The 26,413-nt window shown below is 50.3% G+C and overlaps 1 protein-coding gene across 5 annotated transcripts; it reads right to left on the bottom strand.

The window, feature by feature from the left end:
• Positions 1 to 1,351: 1,351 nt before the first annotated feature.
• On the bottom strand, positions 1,352 to 26,337 carry MPI (mannose phosphate isomerase). 5 transcript variants are annotated; one of them, XM_030814776.1, is made up of 10 exons: positions 26,100 to 26,337; positions 25,831 to 25,943; positions 9,409 to 9,717; positions 8,843 to 8,970; positions 7,939 to 8,139; positions 6,713 to 6,854; positions 6,192 to 6,374; positions 3,227 to 3,400; positions 2,355 to 2,563; positions 1,352 to 2,075 (listed from the first exon to the last, which is right to left on the bottom strand). In XM_030814776.1, exons 3-10 carry the CDS (start codon positions 9,422 to 9,424, stop codon positions 1,857 to 1,859), a joined length of 1,272 nt encoding a protein of 423 aa, XP_030670636.1. In that variant the 5' UTR covers positions 9,425 to 9,717; positions 25,831 to 25,943; positions 26,100 to 26,337; the 3' UTR covers positions 1,352 to 1,856. The 5 variants fall into 5 exon arrangements, with proteins under 5 accessions (XP_030670636.1, XP_030670637.1, XP_030670635.1 ...); XM_030814777.1 differs by having other exon boundaries at positions 8,843 to 9,060; positions 25,831 to 26,337; XM_030814775.1 differs by having other exon boundaries at positions 25,831 to 26,337.
• Between the last annotated feature and the right edge of the window lie 76 nt (positions 26,338 to 26,413).

Here is a 26,413-nt window from a genome sequence, read left to right as displayed (position 1 = left end):
TCCTGGATATCCTGAAATGAAGAAATAGCTTAATAGCTGACTACAGCAATTCCTTCTGGAAACTCCCTCCCCTTTCTGCTGTTCGCACTGGGCACCACTTTCGGGCCTGTTTCATTGGACAGCATGAGTGAAATAGGCTCTTGCAAGTCACTTCTATAGAATGGGTTCCCTTTAGCAGACCTTTTCTTTCCAGCTCATCTTTATTGTTTTTTTAGTTGAAGAAAATTTGGAGGCAAAAAAACCCAGGAGATTTTTGAAGGTGGTTTCCTGGAACTCCATTGTATAGGGGCTCTAGTGTGGGCAGAAGCCCAGAAAGATTCTTTTGTATGAATTTAAACCTTTATCCCACAGGAAGGAGCCAGTAGACTAAGTGATTAGTCTGTGGTGACAGGATCTATGATTGCAGGTCAGAAACCTCAGCAGCAGCAGACAGCCGACAGCCTCTTGCAGGCGTGTGCCACTCCTGGAGCAGGCCATCGGGAGATTCCCTCTTTTCACACTTCCTGCCAGTTTAGGAAAGCTAACTGGGCTTCTCCTCACCATGAAAATTGTCTAATTCGGTTCCTGAGTCCCTGTAATCTGCAACAGCTGAGTATGTTCTAGAGAAGTGGTTGACAGTCAATAGTTTCAGCTTTGCAGGCTGTACAGTCTAGTGCAACTCTTCAACTTTGCCACTGTGGCTTGAAAGCAGCCAGACAGTATGGAAATGAACAGGTATGGCCAGAACTGGCCTGCCAGCCTGGTTTGCTGACCCCTCCTCTAGGGCCAGTTGAAAAACAGGAGCCGGGCAGGGCGCAGTGGCTCACACCTGTAATCCCAGCACTTTGGGAGGCCGAGGTGGGCGGATCACGAGGTCAGGAGATGGAGACCATCCTGGCTAACACAGTGAAACCCCATCTCTACTAAACATACCAAAAAAATTGGCCGGGCGCAGTGGTGGGCGCCTGTGGTCTCAGCTACTCGGGAGGTGGAGCTTGCAATGAGCCGAGATTGCACCACTGCACTCCAGTCTGGGCTACAGAGTGAGACTCCGTCGAAAAAAAAAAAATAGGAGCAAAGAGTCTTGCACTGGTGACTGGTGTATCCTTTGAGTCACCTTCTCTGTAGGGCTGCTTGCAAGCTATGCCTCTGGGTAGACCCAAGGCCTGCTTGCAAGCTGTGCCTCTGAGGCCAAAGCTGGCTTCCTCTCCCACTCCTTCCCATACCAGCGTTCTGGAGTGTAGCCTGCCCACCCCCCCAGGAAGCTGTATGAAATAGGAATAAAGCAAAAACTGGGGCATCATGCAGGGAGGGCTCTTTTGGCCCACTTTAGGAACAGGTACCCCAAAGGCTGAGTGCTCATTACCCCACAGCCTCAACACAAGTGACCTTTAATTGCTTTGACAGAACAAGAGGGTGTAAACAGAGTTAGTCCACAGGCCTACTCTTTCCCTTTCCTCCTCTGCAGCTGACAAAATGGGCAGTCCCAGTGCTAGAACCCTGTTCTTAGAAATTACCTGGCCTCTTGCTCTGACAGATGCTGAGCTAATGCTGGGTCACATATTTAACAGCTAGCCTAAAGCCATAGGCTGGAACAGAGTTGGCAAGAGCCTGGCTCAGGTGTAGCGAGGAGTAGAGAGGGAAGACAAGGGGAGTATCAGACCCCTCACACGGGCCTCTCCTCCCCAAAGAAGATGGTTCCACCTGGGTGTGTTCAGGAGTCACTACCTTCACGCTCCCTCCTCCTCCACCCCAGCTCTTCCAGGGTATACCTAAGGGGTCCAGAGCAAGGAAGGGGGCTTGAGCTGGGCCTGAGGAGGTGAGGCTGGCTGGAATTTAGGGTGGCTGGCAGAGGAGAGCTAGGGAGGCTGCGGCCTCTATAGCAGACAGCAGGCACGGAATATCAGCAGGTCCTTCGGCTCAGTAAGCTTCAGTGAGACACTCTCATTGGCCCCAATGAAGAGCACGCCACCACGTTGCAGAGGGATTGGTGTCTGGGTTGTGGGTGTGCTGGCTATCACTGTCCCCTGTACCATCAGGAGGATGCTGGCAGAGTCCAGTGCCAAGACCTTGTATTCAGTGACAGAGCCAGGGACCTGGGCAGGAAGAAACGATAAGGCAGTGCAGCTCAGACTCTGCTCTCTTCAGCTCATGGGCCCAGGACAGTCCCCAGGGCACGAGGGAGAGCTCTGCCACCTTCTCCCACAACCCAGGCTGGGTCAGCATAGAGGCCTGGTCCCTGGTACAGGGAGGAATGGGCAGGGCCTGGGGCCACCCTCCGCCAAGTGGGCTTGACAGGAAACCCAGCCCCATCATGACCGTTGCCAGAGATGTTCATGGCACACGGAGGACACCCATCATGGCCCCTCACTCACCTCCGTCTTCATAATGGTGAAGTCTGGTACAGGGGGGTCATAGATTGAGAGGTAAGGGTCTTCCTGACTCCGTGTTGGGAGAAAGAGCCTGTCCTTGCTGGAGCTAGGGGTATAGCTGAGCATTTCACACAGGGTTGGCACATCGATGAACTTGGGTGTCAGGCCAGCACGAACTGTGTTGTCTGAACACGCCATGCACTCCACACAGTCTGGAGAGACAGTCGTCATGCGCTAAGCTGATAAAGTATGCCTTAGCTCTCCAGTTCTGGGCCTCCTAACCTGAGCTCCATGAACCCCATGCCAAGTTAGGTAAAAATTTCCATGAATTGTATTATCTGGGAGAATGGGGCTAAGATATCAAATACCAAAAACAGGTGACAGGTCACCCGTTATTGTCAGAGGGGAGTCATGTTAACCCCTGGGGGTTGGGGAGCCCCAACTCTGTAGTCTCCCACTTCTACCACAGAATCCTCTGCATGAGGCATGTGTGGATAAGCAGCCAACAGTTAAAAGGTGGCATCCTTCTGTGGCAACATGCATATTTTAGTGTAAAAATCCCTGGGTAGTGACAGAACAACAGCTTTGATCCAATATAGCCTGCGTTCAAATTGTGGTTCCCACACTGACTGGCAGGACTTAAAATCAGAGTAGCATGGCATCACAGGGTTGGTGGCAGGATTCAAGGCGTGTTCAATGCTAAACGCATTCATCATCCCTACCAGCTGTTGCTTGCTGAGCCCAGGAACCCTCAGAGGTCAGAGCTGCAAGGTCCTTGGGGGTCTCCTTGACCACCTTTCTCCTTCTTTTGTCCAGATAGGGAAACAGCGCCCAGCACGGATGGCAGTGGGGCTCACTGCTGAAATGTGGCTCACCTCCTTTCAGGTAGGCATGGGGTACGTTGGCCTCCAGAAACATGGCCTCCCCAGGCTTCAGGGTAAGCAGGTTCAGGAAGTAGATGGCAAAGCAGCCGATATCACCTGGGTACTGCTGGTGCAGCTGCAGTAAAAGCTCCCCAAAGATGTCCTCCATGTTGTTTCCGGCAGCCACTGAGGGTCACAGAGCACCCCAAGGTCACTTAGGGGGATACTCAGTGCTGTTCATAGCCCCACATTGGCCAGGGAGTCCTAGGAAAAGGTCCCTGTCACAGGAATTCAGAAGCCAAAGTGGCCCTGTCCTTCTGGCCATGCCTCCAGCCCTTTGGGGGTCCAGCCTTGCTTGATACTCCAGTCCATACAAATACCATCTTTCATCATATCTTGACTATTCATATGTCCAGGACTATACTAGCCGCTAAAAGAGCTAGAGTATGGTCCTTTCAGGACAGGATTTCTCAGCCTTGGCGCTACTGACATTTGGGCTAGGTAATTCTTTTTTGTGGGGGCTGTCCTGTGTACTGATGGATGTGTAGCAGCTTCCCTGGCCTCCACCCACAAGATGCCACTAGCAACCCCTGTCTGGATTTTGACAATCAAAAATGGCTCCAGACAACAGCCAAATGTCCCCTGGATGAGAACCACTGTGCTTGGAGCTCAAGATCTAGGGAGATAACTAAGAGTTTCATGAAGGGTAACCAACATGCCTGAGCTTTCCCTTTTTTTTTTTGAGATGGGATCTCACTGTCACCCAGGCTGGAGTGCAGTGGCACGATCATAGCTCACTGCAGCCTCAACTGTCCAGGATCAAGCAATCCTCCTACCTCAGCCTCCTGAGTAGCGAGAACCACAGGTGCATGCCACCATGCCCGGCTAAGTTTTTTATTATTTGCAGAGACAGGGTGTTGCTATGTTGTCCAGGCTGGTCTCAAACTCCTGAACACAACTGATCCTCCCACCTAGGCCTCCCAAAGTGCTGGGAATACAGGTGTGAGCCACCGCACCCGGCGACTTTCTAGTTTTTAACACTGAAAGTTCTGTGTCTCAGCCGGGCGTGGTGGCTCACCCCTGTCATCTCAGGACTTTCGGAGGCCAAGGCAGGTGGATCACGAGGTCAGGAGTTCGAGACCAGTCTGACCAACATGGTGAAACCCCATCTCTACTAAAAATACAAAAAAAAAAAAAAAAAGTCAGGTGTGGTGGCACATGCCTGTAATCCCAGCTACTCGGGAGGCTGAGGCAGGAGAATCGCTTGAACCCAGGAGGTGGAGCTTGCAGTGATCGAGATTGCACCACTGCACTCCAGCCTGGACGACAGAGCGAGACTCCGTCTCAGAAAAAAAAAAAAAAGAAAGTTCTATGTCTCAGAGAATCTCTCTCGGTCCGCTCCAGATAGCATGAGGCAGAATGCGCTGAGGGCCAAAATGTGTCCTGGAAACGACAAGGGAAAATGAGCTCAGCCTGGGTAGAGTGGCAAGAGTGGACTTCTTTAATTTTTAAATTTTTTTTCTTTTTCTTTTTCTTTTTTGAATCGGAGTCTTGCTCTGTCTCCCAGGCTGGAGTGCGGTGGTGCAATCTAGACTCACTGCAACCTCCACCTCCTGGGTTCAAGTGATTCTTGTGCCTCCTGAGTAGCTGGTAGATTACAGGCACACACCACCATGCCCAGCAATTTTTTTTTTTTTTTGAGACAGTCTCGCTCTATTGCCCCGGCTGAAGTGCAGTGGCATGATCTAGGCTCACCACAACCTCTGCCTCACCTGGCTAATTTTTGTATCTTTAGTAGAGATGGGGTTTCACCATGTTGGCCAGGCTGGTCTTGAATTCCTGACCTCAAGTGATACACTCGCCTCAACCTCCCAAAGTGTTAGGATTACAGGTGTGAGCCACCATGCCCAGCCAGGCTTCTTTAAAGTGAGGCAAGGGGCCTGGCGTGGTGGCTCACGCCTGTAATCCTAGCACTTTGGGAGGCTGAGGCAGGTGAATTGCCTGAGCTCAGGAGTTTGAGACCAGCCTAGGCAACATGGTGAAACTCCGTCTCTACTAAAATATAAAAACTTAGCCAGATGTGGTGGCACATGCCTGTAATCCCAGCTACTCAGGAGGCTGAGGCAGGAGAATTGCTTTAACCTGGGAGGCAGAGGCTGCAGTGAGCCAAGATCGCACCACTGCACCCTAGCCTGGGGCAACAGAAAGAGACCCTGGCTCAAAACGCGCGCGCGCACACACACACACACTGAACAGAAAAAAATATGCTTGGGTAAAATAAATAATGCCCTAAGGCTCAAAGGTAACAGGGGAAACCTGTAGAGGTAAAATAAAAAGAGAGCAAGAGAGCTCTGGGCCACCTAGAGAAGGGGCTGTGGCTGCCAGGCTAAGAAGCTGAGACTTCATCGCCTGCACCACATAAGCTCATTGCTGGGAGTCTGTTCTGTTTTGGGTTTCTTACTGCTTGTGTTGATTCCCCACCTTTGGGGTGACATGACCACACCCGTCACAGTCATTTCCTGAACTCTTCTTAGCACAAGGTTGGGCACACAGCAGGTAATGGAAAGATCAAATGACTGAGTGCTGGAGGCATCAGGCCTTTCCAGAAGAGGGAGGATGCTCTTGTCCCCTTCCTGCCTCTTTAGCCCCAAGATACAAGTCCATCCATGGAGGGCAGCTGCAGGGCTAGGGAAAATCTCAGAATGCCTAGGTGGAAGGCATCCTAAGAGTCTTCTATGCCAGTCTGCCTCCAACCATCTGGAGAAGATGACCAGTTGGGAAGCACCACTCAAATAAGAAGGGCCCTGCTCCACAAAGACTAGGCAAGCAATGCTAGGTTGCCAACAGGTCATCTAAGTTGGGCCCCTTTTAGTGTTCCACTTGGGCAAGGGGGTTGAGAACTGTCCCCAGAGTCTGGTGTCTGCTGGGAAGCCCAGGCCAGAGCATTGCACCCAACCAGGAATATAACCGTGCCCACCTTGCTGGGAGATCCGCTTCACCAACAGGTTGAGCTGTTCCACCACCACCTTCTTCTCACTCTTCATCAGGTGGGAGAAACAGCTCTGCAGAGAGGAGGCCACAGCCTGGGAGTCATGGCTCATGGTCTGCTTCAGGTGTGTTGCTGCCTCATCTCCAATCAGGAACTGAAACTCAGGCACCTCTACAGGAAGGCCAGGCCCAGGGCCCATTATCAGGAATGGTAAGATGGAACCCACACAAGTGGGGAGTTGGAGGACACCTTCCCATCCCAGCCCTAACCAAAGAGCCAGCAATGCTAAGTAAACCTTGCAGTGGAAACCAATCACTCACCACCAGCCCTTGGCAATCACACTGGAGCCTGGTCTCACTGGCCTGGCCCACTGGCTCCGAAAACTGCTTCATGAGGCCCTTCAGTGCCTGTGACATGTGACCCCTGTTCTCAGCCACTGTTCCTATCATCTTGGTTCCCCAGGTATCCCTGGCCCAATACACATGCCTTCAGCATTCTGCCCAACTTACTCTTCAGAAAGGTTACAATCTCCTCAACTGGCCGGAAGCCACACAAGCCCTGGAAGGGGGTGAGGGCAATGGCCATCTCTGGCTTGTGGTTGGCATCGGGGTAGTGCTGCGGAGCCTGGAGGTGCAGCTTCTCTGCCAGCTCCTGTAGGGTGGCCAGGGGAAGAGGAGGATGGTGAGGGTACAGCCATTACCTAGCAGGGACACCAGTGCCACCTAGCCCCTGCTGTCCACCCTCCCCAGTTGCAGGATGGCAGTGGCTACCTACCTCTGGCAAGGAGCCCAGTCAAAGCATGATGCAGAAACTTGGGGCTCAGCCAACCCAGGGCAGGGGCAAATCAGGGGCAACCCAGGGGCAAATCCAGGGAAAAGCTGGGGCAGACTTTAAGAGGCTTGGCCTGTGAATCAGGAAACCCAAATATCAGGCCAAGCTCTGACACTAACAAGCTGTGTGGCTTTGGGTAAATCCCTCCCTTCTCTGGGTATTACTTTGTGTATCTAGAAATAAGGAATTTTGGCTAGGCATGGTGGCTCACGCCTGTAATCCCAGCACTTTGGGAGGCTGAGGCGAGCGGATTACGAGCGCAGGGGTTCAAGACCAGCCTGGCCAACATGGTGAAACCCCATCTCTACTAAAAATACAAAAATTAGCTGGGTGTGGTGGCACGTGCCTGTAGTCCCAGCTATTTGGGAGGCTGAAGCAAGAGAATTGCTTGAACTGGGAGGAGGAGGTTGCAGTGAGCCGAGATCGTGCCACTGTACTCCAGCCTGGGCAACAGAGCAAGACTCAGTCTCAAAAAAAAAAAAAAAAAGGAGTTTTGATCCACAGTTGCTTAGGATGGGACTCAGGCTTGTGTAGGGAGACTCCATGGGGGTGGAGCTGAGGGTACCTGCCCTGCCCTGCAAGTTGAACTCTTCCTGAAAGCAGATGAGTAAATGGCAGATATGAATAGACATGAGTTGGGTGAGGGAAGACCAGGAAGAAGCCCCTTGGAATGAGCTTAGAGAAACTCCCCTGGCACAGGCCAGTGAGCTGTTTGCTTAGACTTAGTTGCCGCATGTGTCACTACCATCTGGCTTTGCAGAGCTAAATTGGGAGTTGTCAGCCTGGATTTGGCCTTGGGCAGGAGCCTGGCATGGGTGGGGTAAAAGTGGCAGTCAAAGTCATGGGAGGACCTTAGCATAAGCTCTTCTGTACCCTGACCTCTGCACTGCACTCTGTCCTTTACCTTGTTAGGGTGTGCCTGGATGGACAGGGGTGTTTCAACTGAGAGCACTTTGAAGAGGAAGGGCAGGTTGCCATTAAAGGTGTCCTTGACCTTTGAGCCCAAGCTGTCCTGGTTCTCAGCAATCCACTGGCTTAGGGTCTTCTGTGAGATGCGGTTGTCAAGGATCTTGGCATCCCCTCGGGGGTGAGTCCCCATCCACAACTGGAAAGACAGGAAACTTGGGAGGGGAAGGGGGAAGAAACCTGCCACCCTGAGTTGGCCTGCCCCAATCTGTTATGCTGTGCTCCCCACAGGGCAACTGAGTCCTGGGAAAGGCCTCCCAGGTCTGGATACAAATGTTCATGCCATCATGGACATACAGGGAGGCAGCAGACCCAGGCCCTTGTCCAGACTCGGCCACTAGCCATCTGTGGAGACTTGGACTAGTTATTTCCCTTCTGTCCGAAGAGGAGAATGACAGCTGCACTGTCAAAGTAGCAGACAAACTATGACTCTTAAATGATTCTTTCAGGGGTTAACATACATCTTCCAGTTTCAGAAGCAGAGGCAAAAGCCTTCCTATGCTTTGGCTTTTTCTCCACTAAATAGGCAGGAGAAATATTTTAGGTTAATAAAAATGCAAAAAAAATAGTCAAAGTAAAAAAACGTAATTATCAAAGAGGGCTGAATTAAAATTCACTAAGTGCTAAGAGTGGTTGGGGGAAGGAGAGTGCTGGAAATCCCAGCCTATTATGACAAAACCTCTCTTCTTTTTGGTAACACTATCTAGTCCATTAGCCTGAAGAGCCAAGTGGGTCTCCTCCCTCCTTGCTGCCTCACCATTCCCAGCTGATTCTTATGACTTGCCTCAGGCCCTTTCTCCTGACCTGAAATACAGTGGGCTGAAATACAGCCCGGGGCTCACCTCTGCATAGGGCTTGTCCTCTGCGATCTGGGCCAGTGGGTCACTGCTGGCTAACAGCCGCGCCACTTCGCTGTTGGAACCCATCTTCCCCCAGGCATACTGCTGCACCGCACAGGAAAGTGGGAATACTGGGGGCACAGACAGGGTCAGCTGCCACTCCACTCCTCAGGCCCCACCCTAGTGTCCCGGGAAACCAGGCAAGAGCTGGGGGGTGCTCACTGGGGACAGAGTCAAATAAGGGTTTTGTAGGCTGTTGGATGAGACCCCCCTCCGCTGCAGGCCTCGATGTTCCCAACTGTCAGATGGGCAGCAGTAAGGACCTTGTGCTGATCTGAGGCAGGGTGGCGGGGAGGGAGCGGAAGGTACCTATCCCACGGCACGACGTCTAGAAGGGCCTCCTCCCCTCGGAGGTCAGTCCCCATCGCAGGTGGCCCCACCTCTGCCGGGCACCCACCCATCTTCCCGCGGAGCTCCAGGAGCGGACTCAACCTGGCCGATCATGCCGGGAGTCGTCCCCAGGACGCGCCCCACCAACACACTCGCTGACACCCCGGCCAGTGGCTCACCTCGCGGAGCGGCCATGCTCGCCCCCTGCACCAGGATTAAGGACGTATGCCTTTCCCGGCAGTCCCCGCGGCCCTCTGCGCCCAGAGCTTCACGGGAAATGTAGTTCCCTGAGCGTTCCGCCAGAACCCGGAGCACATGTGCCCAGAGGCTTACGGCCGCGATCTTCGGTCTCAGTATTCATTCATTCTTTCCGTCGCCGGGCACAGATGTACTGAAAACCTGTTAAGTACCACGGACTGTTCTAAGGGCTGGAGGATACATCAGAGAGCAAGATAGCCTTCCCTCTGCCTTTGTAGAGAGCTTACATTCTGGTGAAGGCAAGAAAGACAAGTATTGTAAGCAAATCATGCAGTATGTTGAAAGGTCAAGGCCACAAAAAGTAAGGGGGCAGGTGGGAGTGGGAGGCATTTTGCAGAATTTAAAAGGCTGTCTGGGCAAGCCTCATTGAGGAGGTGAGGTTTGAGTCCAGACTTGGCGGTGAAAGGCAGGAGTGTTCTGCGGGGAGGAAACAGCCACAGCGGAAGCCAGAGCAAGGCGGGAATGTGGGACTGTGCCGGGCGTGTTGGGGAGGGAACTGCTAGCAAGGAGGCCACTGTGGCTGGAGCAGAGTGAGTAAGACAGGGGCAGTGAGGAGGTCAGAGAAGAGAGGCGGGGGGCAGAGCTTTGCAGGCTATTGCTATTGTGAGGACTTTGGGTTTTACTTGAGTCTCTCAGCAATTAGAGATTTGAGCAAAGAATTGCTGTGATGTGAGTAGGGACATACTAGTGATGATGATGGTAAATGTCACATGCAAGGCCCTTCACTGCTCCGAGCTTTGTAGAATGGGGTGAATAATGCCAGCCTGACACGCTTGTTGGAGGGTCAGATGGAATGACGTGGGACACCTATAAGGCAGTCAGCGCCCTGTGCGCCTCTGATCCTTCCTGTCCCAGGTGCTGTAGAAAGTCAGAACCCCAACTCCTACTCCAGGCTGAGCTGCTTACAAGTTGCACACATAGAAGTCAGGGGAATTACCAAGAGCTGTGCATAGGGAAGGATGGCCTTGGGCCTTGGCTCTGCAGTAATCTTGGCTATATCCTGTGGTGAAAGGCTTTGACATCCAGACCTCAGTCAACAGCCTCCTAGGAGGAGGACAGTCAGTGGCTCAGGCCTGTAATCCTAGCACCTTAGGAGGCAGAGGCAGAAGGATTGCTTGAGGCCAGGAGCGTAGCAGTCAAAGCTCCGGGGAACCTGGAATGAGGAATTACAGTCCTGACTCTACCCTCTTTACCCCTGCAATACCCTGATTCCCACAGCCTCTACCACATGTGCCCAGGGGAAGGAGTGGGTGCTGTTTTCCCTGTAATCCTCTGCCCAGGTGTGGGTATTTATCTCACCTCCCCTGGGGTCCTCTGGCTCAGATAAATCAGCTTGCATTTCAAAGGAAGCTTTACCATGCACTAAGGAATAATAAAATGGATAATACAAGACTAATGAAACAAGGTACTCAATACCTCCTGCTTTGGAATACCACTCCTTCCCCTCATCTCCACTACCCGAGTGATATGATTTGGCTCTGTGTCCCCACCTAAATCTCATCTCGAATTGTAATCCCCACATGTTGAGGGAGGGACCTGGTGGGAGGTGATTGGATCATGGGGGTGGTTTCCCCCACGCTGTGCTCATGATAGTGAGTGAGTTCTCCCGAGAGCTGATGGTTTTAAAGTGTGGCACTTTCTCGCTCTCTCTCCTACTGCCATCTAAGACGTGCCTTGCTTCCCCTTTGCTTTCTGTCATGATTATAAGCTCCTGAGGCCTCCCCAGCCATGTAGAACTGTGAGTCAATTAAACCTCCTTTTTTTTTATTTTTTCTTTTTGAGTATTGAGTCTTGCTCCGTTGCCCAGGCTGGAGTGCAGTGGCATGATCTCAGCTCACTGCAACCTCCGTTTCCCAGGTTCAAATGATTCTCCTGCCTCAGCCACCCAAGTAGCTGGGTGCACACCACCATGCCCGGCTAATTTTTGTATTTTTACTAGAGGCACGGTTTCACCATTTTGCCCAGGCTGGTCTCGAACTCCTGACCCCAGGTGATCCACCCGCCTTGACCTCCCAAAGTGCTGAGATTACAGGCATGAGCCACCGAGTCAGGCCAAACCTCCTTTTTTTTTTTTTTTTTTTTTGAGATGGAGTTCTCACTCTGTCACCCAGACTAGAGTGCAGTGGCATGATCTTGGCTCACTGCAACCTCCGCCTCCCGGGTTCAAGCGATTCTCCTGTCTCAGCCTCCCAAATAGCTGGGACTACAGGCACCAGGCATATGCCATCACACCCAGCTAATTTTTGTATTTTTAGTAGAGATGGGGTTTCACCATGTTGGCCAGGCTGGTCTCAAAATCCTGACTGCAGGTGATCCACTCACCTCAGCCTCCCAAAGTGCTGGGGTTACAGGCATGAGCCACCATGCCGGGCCCAAACCTCCTTTCTTTATAAATTACCCAATTCAGGTAGTATCTTTATAGCAGTATGAAAACGGACTAATACACCAAGCATTAGGAACCTTCTCAGATAAGAATGAGGGATTAATGAGGCTCAAGGAGTTCTTGGAGCACTCCCCACTACCACTACCACAGAAAACAGAGTCAGGGTTACTTGCTGATAGTATCGCTGCAAAGTGAAGGAAGAACTTAGATTGTTGGGAGATACAGACCACCCCCCCAATACAGAAAAACTTATCTGTAAGGGAAACTAGGGTGTTTGGAGAACCTAGAACCTTCTACTTCTTCCCTCTTGCTGGTCTATCTTGAGAAAAGAGATTTTATCTGAGGAATGTGCATCCTTTTATATTATCAGGCCCAGAGAGACATTGATATGGAGGACAGACCCTTCTTAGGTGCCCGTCTGGCCCGCAAGTATGGAGATAAAGGGAAAATTTTGAGTCCCTTCAAGGGAGATTTCAGGAACTAGCTAGCCCTGCACCCAGCAATTAGGGAATTAAATTAATAACCCACTAAGGAAGAAGGTAATAGTAACTTAAGCAGCCACCCAAGTAAGCCAGAGTCACAAGATGTTTAGTTCTTTATAAAAACTAAAGATAGGGGCCGGGCACGGTGGCTCACACCTGTAATCCCAGCACTTTGGAAGGCCAAGGCAGGCAGATCATGAGATCGAGGTCAGGAGATCAAGACCATCCTGGCTAACATGGTGAAACCCCGTCTCTACTAAAAATACAAAAAATTAGCTGGGCGTGGTGGCAGGCGCCTGTAGTCCCAGCTACTCGGGAGGCTGAGGCAAGAGAATGGCAGCGAGTGGAGATCGTGCCACTGCACTCTAGCCTGGGCGACAGAGCAAGGCTCCATCTCAAAAAAAAAAAAAAAAAAAAAAAAAAAAAAGACAACTAAAGATAGAGTAGTGGCCGGGCGCGGTGGCTCACGCTTGTAATCCCAGCACTTTGGGAGGCCGAGGCGGGCGGATCACGAGGTCAGGAGATCGAGACCACGGTGAAACCCTGTCTCTACTAAAAATACAAAAATTAGCCGGGCGTGGTGGCGGGCGCCTGTAGTCCCAGCTACTTGGAGAGGCTGAGGCAGGAGAATGGCGTGAACCCGGGAGGCGGAGCTTGCAGTGAGCCGAGATCGCGCCACTGCACTCCAGCCTGGGCGACAGAGTGAGACTCCGTCTCAAAAAAAAAAAAAAAAAAAAAAAAAGATAGAGTAGTGCAACGACTCAGGCCTGTAATCTTAGCAGTTTAGGAGGCAGAGGTAGAAGGATTGCTTGAGGCCAGGAGTTCAAGACCAACCTGGCCAACATAGCAAGATCTCATTACTATTTAAAAAAAAATGAAGATAATATCTTGGCCAGGTGCAGTGGCTCACACCTGTAATGCCAACACTTTGGGAGGCCAAGGCAGAGGATAACTTGTGTCCAGGAATTCGAGACCAGCCTGGGCAACATAGCAAGACCCTGTCTCTAAACATACTTTTTTTTTTTTTGAGACAGAGTCTTGCTCTGTCCCCCAGGCTGGAGTGCAGTGGTGCGATCTCTGCTCACTGCAAGCTCTGCCTCCTGGGTTCACGCCATTCTCCTGCCTCAGCCTCCCGAGCAGCTGGGACTACAGGCACCCGCCACCGTGCCCGGCTAATTTTTTGTATTTTTAGTAGAGATGGGGTTTCACCGTGTTAGCCAGGATGGTCTCGATCTCCTGACCTCTTGATCCGCCCGCCTCGGCCTCCTAAAGTGCTGGGATTACAGGCTTGAGCCACCGTGCCCGGCTAAACATACTTTAAAAATTAGCTGAGTGTGGTAGCACATGCCAGTAGTCCCGGCTACTCTGGAGGCTGAGGTGGGAGGATTGCTTGAGCCTGGAAAGTCGAGGCTGCAGTGAACTGTGATTGTACCACTGCACTCCAGCCTGGGTGACAGAGTGAGACTCCATCTCTAAAAAAAATAACACCTTGACATGTCTTCTGGTTTTTTTTTTTCAGAGATGGGTTCTCTCTGTGTCATCCAGGCCTACTGCAGCCTCGAACTCTTGGGCTCAAGCTATCCTTTCATCTCAACCTCCTGAGTAGCTAGGACTATAAGCACATGCCACCACACCTGGCTAATTTTAAAATTTTTTGTAAAGATGGGAGTTCTTGCTATGTTGCCTAGGCTGGTCTTGAACTCCTGGGCTCAAGCTGTTCTCCTGCCTCTGTCTCCCAAAGTGCTGGGATTCCAGACTCCTACCAGATGGAAAATGCCCACTGCTGTCACATTGACTTCAGATAAGGGGGAACTGAAGACTGAACTCTGACCACCATCCTTTGTTCCAAATTATTCCTGAGGGGTGTGGAGAGAGTCACACCCACGGGCCAAACCTTAGCATTCCTTTCTGCTGACCCCAAGTTTTTAGACAAAGCCTTGTTTCCTTAGCCAATTACAAACCAAAGAATCTCTGAATTCACGTGAGCCCCTGCTTCAAGATATCCCACCTTTTTGGGGCAAACCAACGTGTAACCTCTATGTATCGATTTACAATTTTGCTTTCCTGAAATGTGCCCCTGCTTTTAAAAACCCTTGCTTGTAAGCCATTGTGGAGTTCAGGTCTTAAGCATTAGCTGCCTGATTCTCCTTGCTTGGCACCTGCAATAAATTATGTCACTTTCTTTTGCTGCAAATCCCGGTGTCACTGTTTGGCATTTTTGTTTTGTTTTGTTTTTTCTTTGAGACAAAGTCTTGCTCTGTCGCCCAGGCTGGAGTGCAGTGGCACAATGACAGCTCACTGCAGCCTCTACTTCCAAGACTCAAGTGATCCTCCCACCTCAGCCTCTCGAGTAGCTGAGATTATAGGCACATGCCATCACGCCCTGCTAATTTCTTTATTTTTTATTTTAAGAGATTGGGTCTCACTATGTGGCCAGGCTGGTCTTGAACTCCTGGCCTCAAGTGATCCTCCTACCTCAGCCACCCAAAGTGCTGGGAGTATTGGCATGAGCCACTGTGCCTGGCCAGTGTTTGGCTTTTTCTGCACACTAGGAAAGCAGACCCGAGGTCAATTCAGTAACAACATTAAAATGAGACAGCAACCACATTCTACTCCTTTCCTTTTGAGCTATTTATTTATCTCTTGAAACTGCTTGCTATTGCCACAACTAGGTATAAATTAACCTAATAATATCACAATGGACACTGTAACCCATACCCTACAGCTTAACAATGTATCGCCAATCACTAATCAGTGCTATTTCAGTAAACCAATGAGAATTCCTGACAAAAGACTGTATCAGCCCACTCCTTGTCCTTGCATTTTACCTTTAAAAACATACTTGTGGCTGGGCACTGTGGCTCACGCCTGTAATCCTAGCACTTTGAGAGGCCAAGGCATGAGGATTATGAGGTCAGGAGTGCGAGACTAGCCTGGCCAACATGGTGAAACCCTGTCTCTACTAAAAATACAAAAAAATTAGCCGGGCGTGGTGGCGCATGCCTGTAGTCCCAGCTACTCAGGAAGCTGAGGCAGGAGAATCGCTTGAACCTGGGAGGCAGAGGTTTCAGTGAGCTGAGATTGCACCACTGCACTCCAGCCTGGGCGACAGAGCAAGACTCCATCTCGGAAAAAAAACAAACAAACTTGTAACAAAGGCCTAACAGAGCTCATATCCAAGGTTACTTGGTTCTGAGTCTTATGGACAGCTGTCTCACTGTGAATCAAGTAACTTTAATTTTGTGACTCAGCCTCTTCCTTTTAGGTTAACAATCTCTAATAGAACTGATCACACTCTATTATCTAGTGACAATACACTTTCCTCTCTCTCTTCCCTTCTAGACCATATGTCTAATTCAGCTTCACATTTCTGCCAGTGCCCAGCTGAGGGTTCAAGCTATAATAGCAGCTGTTTTTTTTTTTTGAGACAGTCTCCCAGACTGGAGTGCAGTGGCAAGGTCACAGCTCACTGCAACCTCCACCTCCTGAGCTCAAGTGATCTTCCCACCTTAGCCTCCTGAGTAGCTGGCACTACAGGCACACAACACCACACTTGGCTAATTTTTGTATTTTTTATAGAGACGAGGTTTTGCCACATATCCCAGCTGGTCTCGAATTCCTGAGCCCAAGGAGTCCACTGGCCTCAGCCTCCCAAAGTGCTGGGATTATAGGTGTAAGCCACCGCACCTGGCTGCAGCTAACTTTTATTGTTATGATAGTGGCAGGAGGCAGACAAATCCTAGGCAGACAGGGACGGGTCCCCGGTGAAAACCAACCTTCAAACCAAAGACAGTTTAAAGCCTGAAAGCCAAGCTACAAGTCCTGGGTAAATCCACGGACTGGAGTGTGAACCTCTCTTCCTGTTCGGTGCACTTTCCTCTGATTGATCCCCACCCGTCACCTATTTTACATATACTTACCCTTCCCTAATTGGTTTCTTACACTGTTGTGCCTACCTTTGAGTGATGCCTTTGTTTTAGCCTTTTTTGCATACTCATAAACCAATCAGCATGTACTTCCCCATTCTGAGCCTATAAAAGCCCCAGACACAGCCACACCGAGTGAGAGACCACACAACTTCAGGTGGGGGAACCCCTCACATCCTCCTCTCCACTGAAATCTGTTTTGTCACTCAGTAAAGCTCTTTGTCCCCCTCACCCTTCAATTGTCACCATAACCTCATTCTTCTTGTACATGGGACAAGAACTTGGGACTACCGAATGTGGGTAAAAAGAGGCTGTAACACTGGTCCTCTACCTTCCACTGGCTCAGGTCAGGTGCCTCATGTGATGGGAAGGAGTGGCAGGGCCAAGCCAGTACTGGAGCCATAGGCTGGAGTGGGGCAGTGGGACTGACAGAGCTGTTAGTCCATCAGGTTGCAGACAGTGGGACCAAAAGAGCTATTAGCATGCTGTAATACCCACTCTGGGGCTTTGGGGTCATAGGCATCCCTGTTCATACACCACCACTTTCCCCTCAGTGCAACATGCCTGGTCCAGCCTCAAGCCCTGCATGGAACCCACTCCTGTGTCTGTGCTTGGTGTGGTGGCCAGACTCCACACTTGCTCACACCTCCTCCCTCCAGGGGCTGAGTGCAGGGATCTGCATTGGAGTAAAAGCCAGGCACGGCTCAGTGACCTGAGTAGATGGGGCATCTCCTGCAGCAAGCCCAGGCCTGAGCAAGGCCCAGGTAGGGGTGTCACCAGCTGAAGACCTCTGGCTGACAAAGGGGCTGAGAAAAATCCTGCCTCAGTTATACAATGGGTAAGGCCAGAGTTCAGTCCTCAGTTCCCCCTTATCTGGGGTCTATGTGATAGCAGTGGCTGTTTTCCATCTGCTAGGGGTCTGGGTTTCTGGAAGACAACTCAAGGGCATATGTCAGCCAGGTGCAGTAGCTCACGCCTGTAATCTCAGCACTTTGGGAGGCTGAGGTGGGCAGATCACTAGAGCTCAGGAGTTCAAGACCAGCCTGGGCTACATGGCAAAACCCCAGCTCTACAAAAAAAATACAACAATTAACTGGACATGGTGGCATGTGCCTGTAGTCCTAGCTACTCAGGAAGCTGAGGTGGGAGTTTAGTCTGAGCGCAGGGAGGTCGAGGCTGCAGTGAGCCATGTCCCTGCCACTGCACTCCAGCCTGGATGACAAAGCAGACCCTGTCTCAAGAAAAAAACAAAACAAAACACCAAGGCTGGGCGTGGTAGCTCACGCTTGTAATCCCTGTAATCCCCACACTTTGGGAGGCTGAGGCGGACAGATCACTTGAGGTCAGGAGTTCGAGACCAGCCTGGCCAACATGGTGAAACCCCATCTCTACTAAAATATAAAAAAAAATAGCTGTGCATGGTGGTGCATGCCTGCAATTCCAGCTACTCGGGAAGCTGAGGCAGGAGAATCACTTGAACCCAGAATGAGACTCCGTCTCAAAAAAAAAAAAAAGCTTCCAGATAGCTGAACACATGGTCCCTGGAGGTCACTGGAGGGTGGTCCTCCAGAAAGGGCATGGAAACACCACACCCCTTCCCACGGGCCTTGCTCCATGCATCTCTTCCATCTGGCTGTCTATGTGTATAATTTGTAATATCTTTTGTTGACCTAAAGAGAAAAGAAACTTAGACAAATTTAATATAAGTAGTGTTTATTTGGGCCAAATTTGAGGCCTGTGATCAGGAGCATGGATTCAAGTTGCCCTTAATATATGCTCCAGTTAGCAACAGTTACTAATGGTTTTTTGGTTTTTTTTGGTTTTTTTTTTGAGACAGAGTCTTACTCTGTTGCCCAGGCTGGAGTGCAGTGGCGCCATCTCGGCTCACTGCAACCTCCGCCTTCCAGGTTCAAGTGATCCTCCTGCCTCAGCCACCCTAGTAGCTGGGATTATGGGCACACACCACCATGCCCAGCTAATTTTTGTATTTTTAGTAGAGACAGGGTTTTGCCATGTTGGCCAGGCTGGTCTTCAACTCCTGACCTCAGGTGATCTACCTACCTCAGCTTCTCAAAGTGCAGGGATTACAGGCGTGAGCCACCGCACCCAGCCACTAATGGGTTTTTAAAGGAAAAGAAGAGGCAGTTCCCATGTTGTTTACCAAGAATTTGCATTAGGCCAGGCATGGTGGCTTACGCCTGTAATCCCAGCACTTTGGTAGGCCAAAGTGGGTGGATCACCTGAGGTCAGGAGTTTGAGACCAGCCTGGGCAACATGGTGAAACCCCGTCTCTACTAAAAATACAAAAATTAGCTGGGTGTGGTGGCGTGTGCCTGTAATCCCAGCTACTCGGGAGGCTGAGGCAGATGAATTGCTTGAACCCAGGAAGTGGAGGTTGCAGTGAGCCAAGATTGCACCACTGCACTCCAGCTGGGGCGATAGAGTGAGACTCCATCTCAAAAAAAGAAAAAAGACAAATATATTTAAAATTAAGCATTAATCAGGCTGGTCCGGGTGCGGTGGCTCACGCCTGTAATCCCAGCACTTTGGGAGGCCAAGTCAGGTGGATCACGAGGTCAAGAGATTGAGACCATCCTGGCCAACATGGTGAAACCCTGTCTCTACTAAAAACATAAAAGTTAGCTGGGCGTGGTGTTGCACACCTGTAGTCCCAGCTACTTGGGAGGCTGAGGCAGGAGAATCACTTGAACCCGGGAGGTGGAGGTTGCAGCGAGCTGAGATCACGCCACTGCACTCCAGCCTGGCGACAGAGCGAGACTCCGTCTCAAAATAAATAAATAAATAAAGTAAAATAAAATTAAGCATTACTCAGGCTGCACTTAGGGCCACCTCCCTGTAACCAAAAGTCACTGCAGCCCTAGATACTGACCATCTGCATCCACATGGTTCCTATAAATAGGATGTCTGACATTAGAATCATAAAGCTTTTAAGAATTGCTTAAGATGGGCTAGGCGCGGTGGCTCACGCCTATAATCCCAGCACTTTGGGAGGCCGAGGTGGGTGGATCACGAGGTCAGGAGATGGAGACCATCCTGGCTAACATGGTGAAACCCTGTCTCTACTAAAAAATACAAAAAAATTAGCCAGGTGTGGTGGTGGGCGCCTGTAGTCCCAGCTACTTGGGACGCTGAAGCAGGACAATGGCGTGAACCTAGGAGGCGGAGCTTGCAGTGAGCCGAGATTGTGCCATTGTACTCCAGCCTGGGCATCTCAAAAAAAAAAAAGAATTGTTTAAGATGTTTTTCAGATCTTTAATTCTGGGGGAACAAGTGATGCCAAACAGTTTAAAGACTCCTGACCAGGTACAGTGGCTCACGCACTTTGGGAGGCTGAGGAAGGAGGAACGCTTGAGCCCAGGAGCTTGAGACCAGCCTGGGCAACATGGTGGAACCCCATCTCTGCAAAAAATACAAAAATTAGCCACACATGGTGGGCGTTTTCTTGTGGTCCCAGCTACTCGGGAGGCTGAGGTGGGAGGATCGCTTGAGCCTGGGAGGTTGAAGCTGCAGATTGCTTCACTGCACTCCAGCCTAGGCCAGAGAGCAAGAAACACCCTGTCTCAAAAAAACAGAAAACAAACCAAGCCAGGCACAGTGGCTCACACGTGTAATCCCAGCACTTTGGGAGGCCGAGGCAGGCAGATCACGAGGTCAGGAGTTTGAGACCAGCCTGGCCAAGATAGTGAAACCCCGTCTCTACTAAAAATAGAAAAAATTAGCTGGGCGTGGTGGCAGGCACCTATAATCCCAGCTACTTGGGAGGCTGAGGCAGGAGAATCGCTTGAAGCCGGGAGGCAGAGGTTGCAGTGAGCTGAGATCGCAACACTGCACTCCAGCCCAGGTGACATTGTGAGACTCCGTCTCAAAAAAAAAAAAAAAAAAATACTCTTTAAAATCCCTAACCTGGCCGGGCACGGTGGCTTATGCCTATATAATCCCAGCACTTTGGGAGGCCAAGGCAGGCGGATCACCTAAGGTTAGGAGTTCAAGACCAGCCTGGTCATCATGATGAAACCCCATCCCTACTAAAAGTACAAAAAGTAGCCAGGCACGGTGGCAGGCACCTGTAATCCCAGCTAATCAGGAGGCTGAGGCAGGAGAATGGCTTGAACCCGAGGGAGGCAGAGGTTGCAGTGAGTCGAGATCATGCCCCTGGGCAACAGAGTGAGACTCCATCTAAAAAAAAAAAAAAAAATCCCTAACCCTAAACACCTTGGGGAAATAGATTTGGGATTCTCTCCCATCCCCTCTTTAGGTTGCCCTACAATTTTTTTTTTTTTTTTTTTTTTTTTTTGAGACGGAGTCTCGCTCTGTCACCCAGGCTGGAGTGCAGTGGCGCAATCTCGGCTCACTGCAAGCTCCGCCTCCCGGGTTCACGCCATTCTCCCGCCTCAGCCTCTCCGAGTAGCTGGGACTACAGGCGCCCGCCACCGCGCCCGGCTAATTTTTTTTTTTGTATTTTTAGTAGAGACGGGGTTTCACCATGGTCTCGATCTCCTGACCTCGTGATCCGCCCGCCTCGGCCTCCCAAAGTGCTGGGATTACAAGCGTGAGCCACCGCGCCCGGCCAGGTTGCCCTACAATTAAACAAACCTTTTTCTTTGTTGCAACCTGGTGCCTCAGTGTATTGATTTGCACATCTGGCAATGAACTTACTGCAGTTACAATCTGACACTATCTCCAGGTAGAAAGTGTTGGAATTAAATTAAATTGAAGGACACCCAGTTAGTGTCTGCTGCAGAATTGCTTGATGTGTGGAGAAACAACCCACACACGTCAGGTGTCAGAACTATTGTGTTGAATGACTGTTGAGGGAGTCTGTAGTTGTGAGGGAGAAAAAAAACACTGCTTTTTTCATCAATTCTCAAGACAACTCTGTGAGATTGTAACTACCTAACGGCTTCACCTTGCCTGCTGCCTAGGCAGAGCCAATTTATCAAGACAGGGGAATTGCAATGGAGAAAGAGTAAATTCATGCAGAGCCAGCTGTGCAGAAAACCGGAGTTTTATTATTACCCAAATCAGTCTTCCTGAGCATTCAGGGATCAGAGTTTTTATTTTATTTATTTATTTGTTTGTTTATTTTTGAGACAGAGTCTTACACTGTTGCCTGGGCTAGAGTGCAATGGCGTGATCTTGGCTAACTGCAACCTCTGCCTCCCGGGTTCAATCGATTCTCCTGCCTCGGCCTCCAGAGTAGCTGGGATTACAGGCGCCCGCCACCATGCCCGGCTAATTTTTTGTATTTTTAGTATACAGACAGGGTTTCACTATGTTAGCCAGGCTGGTCTTGAACTCCTGACCTCGTGATCTGCCCGCCTCGGCATCTCAAAGTGCTGGGATTACAGGCGTGAGCCACCGCGCCCGGCCTATTTATTTATTTATTTTAGACGGAGTCTTGCTCTGTCTCCCGTGCTGGAGTGCAATGGCGTGATCTCAGCTCACTGCAACCTCCACCTCCCAGGTTCAAGCAATTATCTGCCTCAGCCTCCCGAGTAGCTGGGATTACAGGCGCCTGCCACCACGCCCAGCAATTTTTTTTGTATTTTTTAGTAGAGACGAGGCTTCACCATCTTGGCCGGGCTGGTCTTGAACTCCTGACCTCATGATCCACCTGCCTCGGCCTCCCAAAGTGCTGGGATTACAAGTGTGAGCCACTGCACCCAGCCTCTGGGATCAGAGTTTTTAAAGATAATTTGGCCGGGCGTGGTGGCTCATGCCTGTAATCCCAGCACTTTGGGAGGCCGAGGCAGGCGGATCACGAGGTCAGGAGATCGAGACCATCCTTGCCAACATAATGAAACCCGATCTCTACTAAAAATACAAAAATTAGCCGGGCATGGTGGCGCATGCCTGTGATCTCAGCTACTTGGGAGGCGGAGGCAGGAGAATCCCTTGAACCAGGGAGTTGAAGGTTGCAGTGAGCCAAGATTGTGCCACAGCACTCTAGCCTGGTGACAGAGCAAGACTCCGTCTCAAAAAAAAAAAAAAAAAAAAGATAATTTGGCTGGTAGGGGCTAGGCAAGTAGGGAGTGCTGACTGGTCGGGTTGGAGATGGAATCATAGGGGGTCGAAATGAGTTTTTCTTGCTGTCTTCTGTTCCTGAGTGGGATGGCAGAACTGTCTGAGCTACATTACTGTTGGAGGTGGTGTCAGCTAATCCATCCAGTGCAGGGTCTGCAAAATATCTCAAGCACTGATCTTAGGTTTTACAATAGTGATGTTATTCTCAGGAGCAATTTGGGGAGGTTCAGACTCACAGCTAAAGGCTGCATGGTCCCTAAACCATAATTTCTAATCTCATAGCTAATTTGTTAGTCCAGAAAGGCAGACTGGTCCCCAGGCAAGAAGGGATTTTTTTTTTTTTTTTTTGGAAAAGGGCTATAATCAATTTTGTTTTAGAGTTAAACTATAAATTCCTTCCCAAGGTTAGTTCAGCCTACACCCAGGAATGAACAAGGACTGCTTAAAGGTCAGAAGCAAGATGGAGTAGGTTAGGTCTAATCTCTTCCACTGTCATAATTTCCTCAGTTATAATTTTTGCAAAGGTGGTTTCAAGATCAAGATGAGAAAAATGGGTCTTGGAGAGGTGAAATAACTGGTTCAAAAGCAAAGAGCTGCATTCTCTATACCTCCTTTCTTGTAGAATAAATGAATGATGTCTCTCTTGTAGGGAATTAGACAGATAGGTGGGCAGCCACCACATTGGTTGTAACTAAGTTTCATTCTTTCTTCACCAGCCCAGCATTGTACTCGGCTGCAGCAGACCCAGAGCAGGCAGGACTGCCTGTGGGGTGTGGACTGTTCTCCTGTGAGGCTGCAGACAGCAAAGATCTATCTGCTGCTCTTGGAGGGGTGGCCATAGAGACTTGGGGACAGGCAATTTCTAAGGGGATACAAAATGGATCTTTCCCCATCCTCCCACTTGTGTGTAGATATTTCCCGAAGTAAAGCTGAGCTAAACCCTAAAGGATAGTCAGGATTTAGACGGGAGAGGAAGGTGAAAGAAACAGATGACCAGGTGCAGTGGTGTGTACCTGTAGGCCCAGTACTTTGGGAGGCCAAATTGGGAGGATCAATTGAAGCCAGGAGTTCAACACCAGCTTGGGCAACAAAGTAACACCCTGTCTCTAAACAAACAAACAAAATAAATGGATGGGGGCGGGGGGCGGGGGGGGGCGGGCGGGGACAGTGAAATAGTTACTAAATGTATATCATGCATGTCGGCTAGGCACAGTGGCTCATGCCTGTAATCCCAGCACTTTGGGAGGCCGAGGCGAGCAGATCATTTGAAATCAGAAGTTCAAGACCAGCCTAGCCAACATGGTGAAACCCAGTCTCTATTAAAATTATATATATAAAAAAAAATTAACTGGGTGTGGTGGTGAGTGCCTGTAATCCCAGCTACTTGGGAGGCTGAAGCAGCAGAATCACTTGGACCTGGGAGGCAGAGATTGCACTGAGCTGAGATCATGCCACTATAGTCCAGCCTGGGTGACAGAGCGAGACTTTGTCTGAAAAAAAAAAAAAAAAAAAAAAAAAAAACCCCAAAACCCACACACACACACAAATGTGTATCATGTGCTTTATACTATGTTAGTGACAGAAACACAACAGTGAGCAAAACAGACCTCAGCCCTCCCCTCATGGAGCTTTCAGTCTAGCAGAGGATACAGGCATAAAGAACCACCTATACTAGTATTAATTACAATCTGCAATAGGTATTGTGAAGGAAAAGTACAGGGCAATAGGAGAGCTTATGTTGAGTGTGAGGTGATGATGTAACCAAGAGAGTGAAGGGAAGCTACTCCTGAAGAAAGGCATCTGAACTTGCATTTAAAGGGTAAGGAGAGGCCGGGCGCGGTGGCTCACGCTTGTAATCCCAGCACTTTGGGAGGCCGAGGCGGGCGGATCACGAGGTCAGGAGATCGAGACCACGGTGAAACCCCTTCTCTACTAAAAATACAAAAAAATTAGCCGGGCGTGGTGGCGGGCGCCTGTAGTCCCAGCTACTCGGAGAGGCTGAGGCAGGAGAATGGCGTGAACCCGGGAGGCGGAGCTTGCAGTGAGCCGAGATTGCGCCACTGCACTCCAGCCTGGGCGACAGAGCGAGACTCCGTCTCAAAAAAAAATAAAAAAAATTAAAAAAATAAAGGGTAAGGAGAGGTTAACCAGAGGATAATAGTGGGGCATGGGTTAAGTGCCTACCAGGTAGAGGGAACACATACGTAAAGGCCCTGAGACAGGAGGGCACAAGGAAGGTTTGAGCAACTGAAAAGAACTTGCATGGCTGGAACAGTGGGTGGGGGTTGGGTGCTAGAAGGGGTCAGGAGAGAAAGGTAGGGGCAGATCCTTTAGGACCTTGAAGACAAACTAAGAATTTGGGCCTTTATGAATTTTTGTTTTTGAGACAGAGTTTCACTCTTTTTGCCCAGGCTGGAGTGCAATGTTGCAATCTTAGCTCACTGCAACCTCTGCCTCCCAAGTTCAAACGATTCTCCTGCCTCAGCCTCCTGAGTAGCTGGGATTACAGGTGTGCATCACCACACCCAGCTAATTTTGTATTTTCAGTAGAGATGAGGTTTCACCATGTTGGCCAGGCTGGTCTCAAACTCTTGATGTCAGGTGATCTGCCTGCCTCAGCTTCCCAAAGTGCTGGGACTACAGGCATGAGCCACCTTGCCTTGCCTGATTTTTTTTTTTTTTAACTGAGACAGGGTCTCACTCTGTCACTCAGCCGGAGTATAGTGGTGCAAAGATGGCTCACTGCAGCTTCGACCTCCTGAGCTCAAACAGTCCTCCTGCCTCAGCCTCCCAAGTAGCTGGAGTACAGTTGCAGGCCACCATGCCTAGCTAATTATGTTTGTGTGTGTGATATATATATATTTTGTAGAGACAGGGTCCTGGTATGTTGCCTAGGCTGGTCTCGAACTCCTGGCTTCAAGTGATCCTCCTACCTCTGCCTCTCAAAGTGCTGGGATTACAGACATGAGCCACGCACCCAGCCCTTTATGGAAATTAATTGAAAAATTTTAACAAAGTTCTGTGATAATTTTGCCCCCTTTAAACAGATCTTTGATTACAACATGAAGAACAATAGACCAATTAACAGCACTGTATTAGTCCAGGGTAAAAATAACAGTGGCTGGGATTCGGTGACAGCAGAGATGATAATACCAGAGAGATCCAAATAAATAATGTGGATTTGGCCAGGCAGTGGTTCGTGAGTATAATCCTAGCATTTTAGGAAGCCAAGGCGGGAGGATCACTTCAGCCCAGGTGTTTGAGACGAGCCTGGGCAATATAGTGAGATCTCCATCTCTACAAAAAATCGATAAATTAGCTGGGTATTGTGGTGACCAGCTGTAGTCCCAGCTACTCAGGAGGCTGAGGTGGGAGGATTGCTTGAGCCCAGGAGCTCGAGGCTGCAGTGAGCCATGATTGCGCCACTGCACTCCAGCCTGGGCGACAATGAGACCGTGTCGGGGGGAAAAAAAAAGCGGAGCTGTGGAGAATGAAGCAGCCACCTACCCCATGATTGAGGCTCTGTTGCTGAATTCCTTCATTCACTTCATAAATGCTTGATGTCCAGGTTCAAGTCCCAACTCAGGTCCCAAAGCTGATGGGCCCAGGAACCCTCGTCCCTAAAACGATGAAACAACCTCAGAGGGCAAGCAGCCCTAAAAGAAGCAGGCTCAGCTCGGGTGGAGGACTGCTGGGTGGTCCTGGCACTTCTCTTTCCCGCAGCACGTTCTGCAGAGGAAGCGCTTTCCTAGTTCTCCCAAGGCCTCTGGCCTCACCTGTCACCCCTGTCCTCTGCCCAGGGGTCAGTTTGGACTTCTTCCCAAACTTGGTCTACAGAGAAGTGAAGGGGATGTTTCCTGTCCCACTTTTGAGAGACATAAAATTGGAAGGTGTCAGATTAATAAGCAGTTGGGAAGGTCTCCGGCCACGCCTCTGGCTCCGTAGACCCTCCGCGCAGCCAAGACCCCTGAATTCCCAGCATGGCGAAGATGTGGGCGTAAGCCGAATGCCCATCCGCCGCACTATTGTGGGCCAGGCAGGGGGCGGAGCGGATTTCGGGACGTCATAGGGTCACGCCCTCGGGGGAGGG

The sequence above is a fragment of the Nomascus leucogenys genome, chromosome 6 (assembly GCF_006542625.1).
Source record: "Nomascus leucogenys isolate Asia chromosome 6, Asia_NLE_v1, whole genome shotgun sequence".
Taxonomy (NCBI): Eukaryota; Metazoa; Chordata; class Mammalia; order Primates; family Hylobatidae; genus Nomascus; species Nomascus leucogenys.
The sequence above is the reverse complement of the archived record's forward strand: the minus strand, read 5'-3'. Positions and strand labels throughout refer to the sequence as shown.